Genomic DNA, 12,848 nt, shown 5'->3' with positions numbered 1-12,848 from the left:
AACTAGATTGAATAAGGGTGTGATCCAGTATTACTCTCCAGTTCCTTCAAAAATAATTACGCACTAAAAATTGTAATACATCAAAAATTTAATTACACTAAAAGTGCTTACTAATGTTTTGTTATTACTCTGTTTAATCTTGGCATCTGCATGCCATCCATTAATTTATTTCAGTAAAAACTATAGGTCACATTGTGGAATTATTATTATATTTCTATATAGTCAAAACTCCCATTTTTTTCCAGAGCATAGTTTAAGTGAAGACATTGATTTGAGCTACATGACTTTGTGCATGCAGTGATGCATCTAACAGGGGAAGATTACAAAGATAATGCTTTAGTTTGTGTATATTTCAGATTTATCTATAATATTTTTTTCAGTTTATAATACTTTAGCTTGTTAGTTCTTGTATTATATTAGGCAGCCATTTAAATATTTTGCCCATTTTAAAATAAAGAATTTATTTGGGGCACAAACTCCAATGCTCCTCTTAAGGAAATAAAATACATACTGCAGAATAAAATCATAAGGTGAAGAGGCACTGCATAACAAAATGATATGCTAAAGAGGCCCTGCATAAGACAATGATAAGCTAAAGAGGTCCTCCAACAGTAATTAACCTATATTTTTCTTTTGTATACATACTCATACAAACTCACATGAAAGAATAATATGAGCTTCTGCTTCATTGTAAAGGCAAAAATACCATTTTCAGAAAAGTCACTAGACCATGATTTTGTAAAGACACCAAAAAGCTCATACCCATACCTTTTTTGATGTTAACTCAGCATAAAAATTATATAATTTGGCTCTTGTAAAGAAATTCTCTAGAGGACTCTACCCAACGATCTCTTCTGTACAAGCTTATTTTAGTGCTATAGCAGAGTAACTATATTTTGGAGAATTTTAAATAAAAATAAGCACACACACCACACATAGAGACATAAACACACAGACCCACACTATGTGTAAGTATGCATACAATATATAAATTCATTCAATTATGTGAAAATGTACACTTTAAAACCCACTGCATGAGTGAATCTTTGAAAAAACTCTTAAAAATACAATAAACTTGTCCTGCTGGCATTCTGCATACGTATTTCTTATTCCATAGCCCAGGGCAGGAAGAACTGTCTGAAAATTGTTGGTCTGTAGTTATATCTGGGCTCATAAATCCTTTATGAGGATTGTGATTACAGAGCAAAAGAACAATATAGTTTCTCACATTTTCTATTACTCTCAGTACTACAAATGGCATTGGCCAAACAGAAAAACATGTACACTGAATCTCACAAGCATTTCTACAACAGTGATGGCTGGAGTAGCTCTCTGTGCTCAGTTTATGTCACTCCTTCTGCTGTGTGAATGCAGAATGAACTGGCTCAGAGAATTCATTCTGATTACATTTTTTATTTTTGCTCAGTTATTTTCCCCAGGTCTGATCAGCCACGTATGGCTGTGCCAGTGCTGCTGAGGGGTAGTGGGAATAAACTGAACAGGAACAGAGCTGGACAGGATCAGCACTACAGCCCAACAAGTACTTGCTTGAGTACTTTTACAAAGTGCTCAAATGAAATCCTCACTTGGGTTTTTCAGAGGCTCTGTGGAGATTATTAGTCTGCAGTAATATAAAAATCAATGAGATGTAGGGAACTTGGAGTTGTACAGTGTCTGCTGCAGGATTCATTCACAAGTGCCAAATTATGTGAAAATTTTAGAACTTGAATAGACAAAATAGTTTTTGATTCAGAATTTCTAGAAGGTGCTCTAAGCCACAGAGAAGGAATCTGAGACTTCCTGCAGAGCTGTTGACAGGAAAGCTAATGTTCCCTCAAGCCTGGCTAGACCCAAGGTCCATTGAGAAAATACGAAGGCTGCATCTGCAGATCCTGCTGTGTGGTGATGGTGTTAAATATGGCAGTCATGTGGGGTTGCAAGACAGAGGAAGGCAAGGAGCAGGGCTGGAATTTCATCTCACCAGGGTGCTGCTGATGTTTTACTGTGGCCTGTGGGGTGAACCTGGAAGGATGATGAGCTCACTGGGGTGCTATCTCTGTCACTACAACAAAAAATCCAAATGTATGAAATAGCCCATAGTTTTATTTAGGACAAAAGCAATGCTCAATAATTAATTCCCTAACAGGTTTGCTAGCAGCCTGAATGCATTCCAGACTATCACTTAGAGTCCAGTTGTTTTCTTATTTTGTTGATGATTTTCAGGTGTTAATACACAATGAGACAGCAAATGGGTCTGAAAGTATACTCTAATTATGCTAATTTTGGGGCATGTGTCTATAAATGGACCAAAGGGTACTGCAGGCCAGGATTTAAAGGTGGGGATGATGTCAGGCTGGCATATGCCCAGGGTACTGGCACTTGGATAACCCCAGTGAAGACAGGACAGAGTGTGGGGTAGGGAGATGGGCTGTCAGGCTACAGAAACAGGCATGACTGCATAAATAGCAAAGCTATCATATGCTATGCAGCACTAATGGTACTGCAATGAAAACTACTTCCTCTGCAATGCTTCACCAGTGACTACAAACTGCAGAGTTATTTCCTATGGTTTGTTGGTTTTAATATTCAGGATGATGTGACACTTTTGTATTCAGGTTTTTCCATGTGCCTTATAGTGACTTCTAATGTAGTCTTTTAATTTATGTTGAGCTATTGGCAAATTAAAAATCATGCAAAAAATATTGTTTCTGTACAAGCAAGTAAGTTTTGAGGCATCAATACACATGATGTAAAACAGCATGGATACATCCTATGAAAGTTTGTTGACTTTGTACTACTTCTGCAATTTAAGTAAGGTAATTACAGTGTAAGATGAAGTATGTGGGCAGTAGTCTTTAGACAAAGCTTGGATTCAGAGATTTTGTAGGACAGCCACATGCTTTTCTGTATGTTGTGTAGATTGACCTTTCCTCTTGCCCAGGCCAAGGGCTACAACTCAATAAAATCAGAAAAAAATCAAGGGGCACAGAGTGGTAGTGACTTCCAAAGAGGTGCCTTATGGAATGGAATGAGGCTGTGTCAGGGGAAGTTCAGACTGGACTTCAGTTAGGAAAAGGTTCTGCACTGACAGGGTGGTTGGTCATTGGAACAGGCTTCCTGAAGTGGTCATGGCACTAAGCTTGTCAGAGTTCAGGGAATATCTGGACATTGCTCTTAGTCTCATAGTTTAGTTCCAGGTGGTCCTGCAAGGAGCAGGGAGTTGACAATCCTTATGGGTGCCTTTCAACTCAAAAGATTCTGCGATTCTGGGTGACACACCACATGTAAAATGTGGTCAAATATCACATAAGGGCCTTGTAGCACAGGCAGAGATGGAGTATCAGCATGCAGCATCTCTGCAGTTGCAATCACTGGCAGGATGGGTATCATTTGAGTTCAATGTATGGTGTACAGGACCTAAAATTAGAAAGATGAAAATATTTCAAAGAGTTGGATGAATCACAACCTATTTCTTGTTCTGTCCTCCTACTGTCAAGTGAAATGAAATCTCTGGAGTCCTCCATTCAAATACTTAGATATACCCAAGTGACTAGAGATGGATTTTGCTTTTATATGAGGGCCAGAGGACTATCTATCATCCCAGGGACTGAGGAGCCTGCCATTTTTTTTTCTTACTTGCAGGTGTAATTACTGTAATGTAATATCTACTTGAGAAAGGAAATTAAACTCTCAAGAACAAATTAGCTAATTTCACATTAATGGCATGATTTTTGTTAAAAGGCCTGCTACAGCTGAGTCCAGTTTCTGAAAATAAGTATTGTCCTATGTTATAAAATAACTTGCTCTCTTGATGTCAGCATTTTCTGATAGACCACTGTGGAATGGATGGGTGCCATGTCTTCTGGGGATCAATTACTGGACACTGGAGCTCTATGAGGAGTGTAGTTTTTGATGGGATAACTGCATAAAATTCTCCTAGTCAGGACACCATACCTGACAGACCTTTTTGGTTTTCCAGCCTTTGGTGGCTTTTACAATGGCAATGATCTTATACAGCAATGAGCAACTGGCAGATGCTGTAAAAGTGCATTTTATATATGACTGTTGCAGGAAGGAATACCTGCTGAAATTTATTTGCTGTGTCCTTGAACAACATTGAATTCTCCAGATTAGGTGGTGCCTGTGGAGCAAACCTATTCATTTTGCTAATGAGACAGAGGAGGAAGATAAAGATTTAAAAAATGCCTGGCATCATATTTTATTAGTCACCCAATATAATTATTGACAGGGATCGAGGATGTTAAGTTCCAGAAAAGGACTACTTATTATCTTAACACTCCTGAGATGCATTAAACATATTTGAATTTAATTAGAAAGGAGTATCCATGATTTAAGGATAAATCTTGCACCTATTAATTTAAGAAATTAAGATGATTAATTTCCTTTAAAATTTCTAGCATTTTGGATAAAAGTCCTTCATAAAAGGTGCATGGCTTACTTTCAAAGGCTAAATTTATACGATGTGATTTTTGTCACCCAGACTGAAAAACGGTTGTAGTTAATACTGGATAGATTTTTGAAATGCCTTCCATGTGGTATTTAACAGTACAAGCATCTTAGTCATGATGAGTCAGATGCTGAATTTAGAGGAAAAAAAATTAACTAATACCAAATGTTTTTTTTATTATTGTTTAGGGACTTCACAGTGCAACCTCTCTTCTCCAAAAATGGCAAAATTCCATTTCTCAAAACTATGTTACTAACAAAAAATTACCTTGAGGATAGTTCAGAGTAAGCACAGATGGCCCAGCAGATTAATGATTTAATTTTTTTTTAAAGGACGATGATTACAGCCATGTTAAGTAGTCAGGAACTGATCATACGGGTGGATATTTGCAATTTCGTCATTTATAATACAGCTAATGCATGATCACATCTTTTAGAATCAATTGCAGATTGGCAGACTCAGATATCTAATGCAAGCTGTTGACTGGCCCACAAATCAAAGGGGAATACTCTGAAAGGACAGAGAAATGCTGTACGTAACAAGGTGAGTGATCAGCAAAGCTGGTGCCGAAAGCCCAGGGCAGAGTCTGCAGCTCTGTGTAGATGGAATGTGGTGCCATGTACACAACAAACCAAAGGGCAGCAGGGCCTGGGGTCATCTAAAATGGGACCACGTGGGCAGTTCAAGAGTGGAAATTAAATTGAAAAGAAAGCACAGAGTGAAGAGAGCATCTCCTCTGGAAGAACAGAAGAATTGTTTGTGACACTTGGGTTTCAGAGCACATTTGGTGCTGCAATTCAGCCAGTGGTAAAACAGCATTAAAGCTTCTAATGATTATTTTCTAACACAAATAATATTGACTTCACTCTCAGATAATTCTTTTAATCCCCTTATGGTGTTGCCATGGAACCGACCCATGATCTTGGCAAACTCCTATTACATATGGGCAAATATAACACTTGCAACCAGTAAAATAATTATTTTATGTACTTAGTACATCAGGAACTTTCCAAAGATGAGGAAAAAAAGTAAGAAAAACTTTAAAAAGCCCACAGAGACAGTAATGACTTTTTTTGAGGATGTATTTATTCTGGTTGACAAATCACTAATGCTACTGGCAGATAACACAAAAATGCTGACAAATACTGGAAATAGGAGTGGAAAATTACAAAGATGAGATAATCATACAGAGTAATTGGAAATATTTGGGAAGCAGAAAACAAAAGAGGCTTGAATTCAGTCAAAAGCCCATGAATGCACCAGGAACAAGGGGCTGAGGTCCTTTCTACAGAACCAGGGCTGTATCTGCAGGGCAGTGATTCAGAATAGAAATTACAGATTGCTGCTGGTTGGTATGAGTGAAGTTCAGAGGTAACCACTATTTTCTATGTAAAGGGAATGATTGTTACAGCATTTGGATTAAAACGTCCCTAAAATTGGCTTTATTCTCTGTAAGGAAGTAAGTGGACATGGCAATCAAAACAACAAGGCAGCCTTTTACCTACAGCCAGGCCTCTGACAGCAGGAAGACAGGAGTAGATACAAGTGTCTTCAAATGCACATTCCATTTACTTCTGGGAAGCAATCATGGTATTCACCTCTGAATCTGTGTGCTGTTTTCCTCTGTAATGATTAAATGGTCTGTAACAAAAGCATAAAATAAGGTGATTTTACATCTCTTCATAGAATTGCTGAAACTGAGCCTAGAATACTGCCTTCAGTTCTCATGTCTGCATTTTAATAAGAAGGTTAAAAGTTTGGAGACAATTCAGGGATGAAAGGAAAAAAAAGATTTCATGGTTAAGAAAAATCTTCAAAGGATAAATTTACTTAGAGTAAATCTTTTTAACTGACTGAAAAGGAGATTTTGAGGAGAATTGTGATTAGCAGGAATTAAATATTGAGCACACCATAAGGAGAAGTAATGAATTTTCACTCTTTTCATCCATCTGCTCCAGCTGAATGCCTTTCAGAGGCTGATTGAGTCTAACACTAATTTCTGAGCTAAAACCAGACATAGACTGGTGAAAGGGACACTTATTTTTTCTTAAAGTTGATTTAATTCTTTGGTTCTTCTGTAACAACATTGACCCAGACAGCAGTTCCAGAATTTCACCAAGAAACACCTATTTGAAGAATCAGCCCAAACAGCCATGGGCACACAGCATGGGACACGTGACCCTGGCCTTGTTCATTTCTACACAGCAGGGGAACTGTGACTTGCAGATGCAGCTGCATATCCTTAAATATTACCTTTCATTTTATTCCTAATCGAGTTGAAGCTGCAATGTGGGGTGAGTTTTGCTTTGTTTTGATTTGAGGACATGAAAAACCCATTAAGGGTGAATGGAGGCAAAATGAGCTTTCAGTCCCTTCATGCTGCCTAGATATGGAAGAGAAACTGTTCTAGCTTCATGATGTGACTTATGCTTCCTTTACCTGCCAGCACTGAACTCCTGCAGAGTTTATACCTCTGACCATAATAAACTCTGCAGGTTTTCTGACTCTAGGCTCCTATCAGTGAAGGAAACTTAAGGATTCAAAGGGGATTTATTAATTTCTAAATCCAGTTCCTTGTTATTGAAAGCAATCTCACTTAATTTTTACCAGTGGACCAAGCTTTAAGTTAGAAATAGTGCAGATTTTTACTAAAATGTTAATTTTAAATGCTTGTTCAAAATGACAAGAATTTGATTGTGCTTTTTTCTTCTTTTTTGGGGGGGGAGTATATATTCATCAATACATTTATGACTATATATATATAAAATCCAGCACATAGCTATGTGAGTCTATACTAAACTAGTTTATATCCTCTTTTTTCATGCCGACATTGTAATTTTTAATTTAAATTTCTTTCCCTTGGCTGTTTCAAAAAGTTAAATATATTGTGCTATAATACAGCACTTTAGCTGGGGAGTTATTGTTACTGGGCACTCAATGAAAATATGGGCTGGAAGTATTTGGAACCAAAAAAAGGCCTTCTTTTCGTTGTAAAAAAAAAGCAAAGAAGTAAAAAGTATAAGTTATGAATAGAAATGAAATGTCAGTCAGCAACATTTTAAGCTGAATTCAGATCCAAGACTGATTGAGTTAGATTTCTAAAGTTGTAATGCAATTCATGCTATGCTTTATCTTACCACATATGACACTGAAAAAATCACCTAATAAATAAAATGTGGATAATTAGGTTTCTTTTATACCATGATGAAGATATTTTAACTTTTGAATCTTTCTTTTTGTCTTCCATAATTGGCTTTTTAGTATAAAGTGCTGGATCTAAACCATGCATGTGTGTACCCAAAGTTCTTCTAAAAGTCAGAGGTCATTCTTGGAACCATATTAAAGTGGGCTTTGGGCTTCAATCCGACCAATTCTTTGGTAATATCTTGAATATAAGTATGTAAGTAGTTATGCTAACTGGAAGAATAACTTCCTATTTTCTGTTTAGTCCAAGCTTCATTTGGCTGAAGGATGATTTGAAAAGAAGGTATCACCTACTCAAATGCTGTGAGATAAATTTAGATTTAAAGGCATGCTGCAAATTTTGCATTTACAGTTAAAGAATGCTTTAAATTCCCTTGGCAAATTCTGAGGGAACCTTCCTAGAGAAATAGTTCCAACTTTAGAAACTTCCATCTTTGACAATTTTAATGAATTTTATTAGCTTGAATATCCCAACATTTTTTTTCTGGAAAATCTCAGAGGTAACCCTGTGCACATAAAGCCCTCCTTGGGCATTCAGGGTTCCAGTTATTTACTGGGTCATCCTGGAGCTGAAAAATGGCGTTAGAACTATGCTGAAAAGCAATAAACTGAGCAAAATCTCATAAATCTTCTCAACTTTTATGCTGAAGGATTAGGGATCACCAAATGAAGGTTTAAAAGGAGTCTGAGTTTTATTACTGCTTTTGTGTGTATCTGTACATTACCAGTGTGAGAAAGTTTTCTATTTACACCTAAATCATGTATAGCTTACACCAGATCCCTTAGGGTTACCAAGGAGGTCCTAAGAATGGCTGAGGACAATCTCTCCAGCACTGTCTCCTTTTGTCTGGGATATGGATGAGAAACACCTAGAGATCTTTTAACCTCTCTCTGGTGTAAAGTACCACAGACTTGCTTTGGTACTTTTACATCTAGTATGCTTCAAATCACTACTTTTGTACTCCCATCAGATCAATACTTGCATCAGTTTGCAAGAGCTGCCCACTTTAGACTGAATTTCCTGTGGTATAAATAGATTTTGCTGTGGTGGCTATTCTGATCTTCCTTTGTGATGTAGATACCTCAGAACTGAGCAGTAACTTCTGCCCAAGAAAGGATCGAAGCTATTTCCACCGCTCCCCTGCCTTTTCAGTAAATATAAATGTGTATGTTGTTTCTGATGATTCATCTGCTCAACTGGAAGAAAGAACTTGACAGTCCACAGTATGAGACCAATTATGTACTATATCTCCTCCTTAGGTTTACTTCAAATTCAGTAAATTAAAAAGAACACATATTGTCCATGTGGGAGTGGAAGCTTCAGGTCTTCTAAATCTCAATTTCTATAAGCTACAAAAACACAGATAATTTTCCTTACAATCTTCCAGTGTTTGATATGTCTGCAGATAAAGTTAGAAATGCTTGAATTGCTGATTCTTGACAGTGGGTGAGTCATTTCCCAGGTAGCTCAGGAACTAACCCTCACCTCAGGCTTGGACTGCTGGCTTGAATCTCTGGTTGCTCCTGTTCTTCCTCTTTGATTGGGCCATCTGGTCTCCCAAGTTCTTAGAGCGGCTTTGCTCTCGTGTCAGCATTTCTCTCTCCATCACAAATCCATTGAATCCATCCTGTTACTAACAGCCTGGCTCCAATACCATTGCCATTTATTGTGTGGGTTTTTATATAAGATGATGAAAGTTGGGATCCTGTCTGTTCTATTCCAATACTTCTATAGGCAGCTCTAAGAGAATTTGATTTCCTTGGGGTCAGGTTTGTACATGCCAGACAGTTGTCTGTTCTTGCCAGCTGTGTTTGTTATAATAAAAGAGATTTTGTTTGTCTGTAACCTTGCCCTTGTTCAGTCTGGACTAACTCCTGAGCAGAGAACAGCCCTAGCCTAATTCTAGTCAAAATTAGAACTAGGCTTCAACTAAAAGCCTAATTCTTTGTCAAATTCATCTTGGAAACTAGGGATGTTTTCATCACTTTCAGTATGTGAAGAATAAAAGGAGATTGAAGATAAATGGGAATAGACAAAGAAAAAAAACCCAGACAAGTAATAATACCAGACAGAATCAAGTGCTGTGCAGAAAACAGCTGTAAAGTAGGACAGCTTTTCCCAAGAAGCAGCTCAGAGACTGTGCTCCCTGCTCCTTCAACTCTGTTTTTAATGGTATCCTGTTCCTACAGCCTCAGTGAACACCTAAAGTCTCCCTCCTTGAGCAATGGGCTTCAAGAGGAGAGAGCACAGGAACATTTCTGGCCTGTCACATCCCTGGTATGATTGTGCCTGCAAATACCTTGTCTGTGACTTCACAAGTATCAAAAGAACGAGGGTGGGACTGTGGCCATACTGAAGCTGCAGGACCTTCTGCATCCATTCAGCACTACAAGGAAAACATCAGTCAAAGATTAATTTTTCTAACTCCAATATTTCATAAATATCGTCTGCTTTTAACCAAGAAAATGGGCCAGAGACAGGGGAATTAATATAATTGGAATTATAATTGGCATTGACAACATGTATAATGTATCAAGAGTTGTAAATGAGCAAAAAATGATGATCCTTGTTTTTGAAACTTCTTTAGACTAATGATACATACTTGGATTGAAATAAAAGTTCGATTTGCTAAACCACAATCTATAATTTATAGTGTGTCCTAGATTAATAGTCTTGTCTGTATATTTAGACAATTGATCTACTTGCAAACTCAGACGAAAAGAAGATTGCCCGTGCATGTAGAGGGAACAGGGAATAATGAGATTACACATTGGAATGGGCTGCCCAGGGAGCTGGGGGAGTCACCGTTCCTGGGAGTGTTTAAGGACAGACGCCGTGGTCTTTAGTGCTACGGTCTAGTTGACACGGTGGTGTTGGGACATAGCCCGGACTCGATGGTCTCGGGCTCTTTCCTGCTTGAACAATTCCGTGATTTTGCGTCCCCGTCCCGCCCGTGGAACCAGCCCCGCCCCCAGCCCCGCCCCTTTCGCGTCCCGGCCCATCACGGCCCCGCCCCACCGCTCCTTTTAGCCCCGCCCCTGGGCGTGACTTCACACGCCTTTCATTTAATCCTAAGCCACGCCCCCCGATCTGACCCCGCCCTCCCCTTGCCCGGCCCCGCCGGGGTCGCTGCGCGGTGACGCAGCAGGAGGAGCTGAGGCGGCGCTTCCCTCCCTTCCTCCTCCTCCTCCTCCTCCTCCGCGCCCGCCGGACGGGGACAGAGCGGCGGAGCCGGGGCTCCTCAGCCGCTGCCGGGGCCCGGGGGAGCAGCCGGGCTGCCTCCGGCCATGGTGGCCCGCTCGTCGCCGGCGGGGCAGGAGCAGGCGCGGCGGCGGCGGCCGCCATTGCTCGCGGGGGCCGCGGTACTATGAAGGATGGAAGCGGACGAGGTGACGATCCGGGAGCAGAACTTCCACAGCCAAGTGCGGGAGTACACGGTAGGTGCCGCCGCGGACCGTCCCTGAGCTGTCACTGCTCTCTGCCCCAGCCGTGTCCCCGGGCGCGGGCGGGCTGTCCCGCTCTCCCCCGCTGTCCTTGCCTGCCCCTCGCCCAGTGTCCGGCGGGACTCGGGGGCCTGTCTCGGGTGGGCAGAGCGGTGAATGCACCTTCGCTGAGCTGCCCTGGGAGCTGGAGGATCCCAGCGCTCACCCCCTGGAGGGTTCTCCTCTCCGTGTGCCCTCAGCGAAAGATGGAGATGCGGTGTATGAGGCAGGGCACCGTGTGTTCCATAGAAGGGCTCTCGGAACAGGTACCGGTGCCGCAACCTCCCGAGCAGTGCTCAGCTTCGCTAAGGGGTGACTTCGAGCGGACATCATTCATGTGCACAAAGATCTAAAGGTGAGGCGCCCAGAGGATGGACCAGGCTCTGCTCGGTGGTGCCAGCCACCAGGAGATGAGGCAATGGGCAGAAACTGATGCACAGGAAGCTCCACCTGAACACGAGGAGGAACTTCTTTACCGGGCAGGTGACCGTGCAATGGAACTGATTGCCCAGAGGAGCTGTGGAGTCTCCCTTCCTGGAGGTTTTCAAGAACACATTCTCTGGATGCAATCCTGTGCCCTGTGCTTTGGGATGACTCTGGTTGATCAGGGAGGTTGGGTCATATGACCCACTGTGGTCCCTTCCAACTGTGACCCATTCTGGGATTCTGTGAACGCCTCAGTCCTCAGGTGCAGCCTTGTTCCCATCAGGTGTGCATGGGATTTCATGGTATCGCTTGTCAGCCTGGGATTCTCCTGCCTTGCTGGGCTGTTTGCAGTGCTGAGTGTAACTTTGGTGCACTCCCAGTGGAGCACATGGCAGTCAGTGCCTGTGCTGTCCCATCTCAGCCCTCCACAGGCAGGTTCAGCACTACACCCTGCGTGCAGACAGAGCAGTTCCAGTTTCCTCTCTGACGGCCTCGTAATTGTTCTCAGGACTATTCAATCTGATAGAGGTGTTTTGATGGGGCTCATGTCTCTCCTGCTTCAATTCCAGGAAGGAAACACAGGCTGTGCAAGGGAGGTGTGCAGCACAGAGTCCTGTGAATGTGCTGTCCTGGCTCAGCAAGGGAATCATGTTTTCTTTGCCATCCCTGTTGTCTGGGGGGAAAAAACAGATTTCTTGAATTAAAATAAAATGTCACAATTTAGCTTTAAGTGTTTTTCAGCCTTGTTGGGAGACTCTAAAAATACCATGGTTAACTGGTTTTAACTATGGCTAGGTCACTTGATAGCAGACTTGCTTGGAATGTATTGATTACTCTTCTGTAGTATACAAATCCATGTAAAGATGTTTCTTGTAAAGTATTCTATTTCTAGGACCTTTTTTTTGAAGAGTGCAAAACAAGCCTGTATGAGGACAACAGCTACTTTATGGGATTTTTTGGAATTCTCTTCTTTGGGCATGGACGTAGTGTATGTCCTAGAAGTCCTGACTAGTGGAGTGGCACTAAAAATAAAATACTTCATTGTAAAGAAGGCTCTAAGTATTATCTTAATCACCTTTGTGGTATGAAAACATGAATGTATGTACAAATCTTCTTTCTTTTCCCTCATGTCTGTTTTTCCATTTGTATTCCATTGTGTGCTAATTATCTCCTACTTATTTTCACCAGAGTCTTGTTCTGATAAATTGGATGCTACATATTGTGGTTTCATTCAGTGGGAAACAGATTTTTGAGTCTGAAGGAATGG

At 40.9% G+C, this 12,848-nt stretch overlaps 1 protein-coding gene across 1 annotated transcript in view; it reads left to right on the top strand.

Annotated features, from left to right (window-relative positions):
- Window positions 1-10,902: 10,902 nt before the first annotated feature.
- Window positions 10,903-12,848, top strand: part of LMBR1 (limb development membrane protein 1) — a 68,345-nt gene continuing 66,399 nt past the window's right edge. Inside the window, exon 1 of the mRNA XM_066551114.1 lies at window positions 10,903-11,110. Coding sequence (XP_066407211.1) covers window positions 11,048-11,110 — 63 coding nt within the window. The 5' untranslated portion in view covers window positions 10,903-11,047. The remainder of the gene's footprint in view (window positions 11,111-12,848) is intronic.

The sequence above is a fragment of the Molothrus aeneus genome, chromosome 1 (assembly GCF_037042795.1).
Source record: "Molothrus aeneus isolate 106 chromosome 1, BPBGC_Maene_1.0, whole genome shotgun sequence".
NCBI classification, from domain to species: Eukaryota; Metazoa; Chordata; class Aves; order Passeriformes; family Icteridae; genus Molothrus; species Molothrus aeneus.
This window is presented reverse-complemented; position numbering and strand designations above follow the sequence as displayed.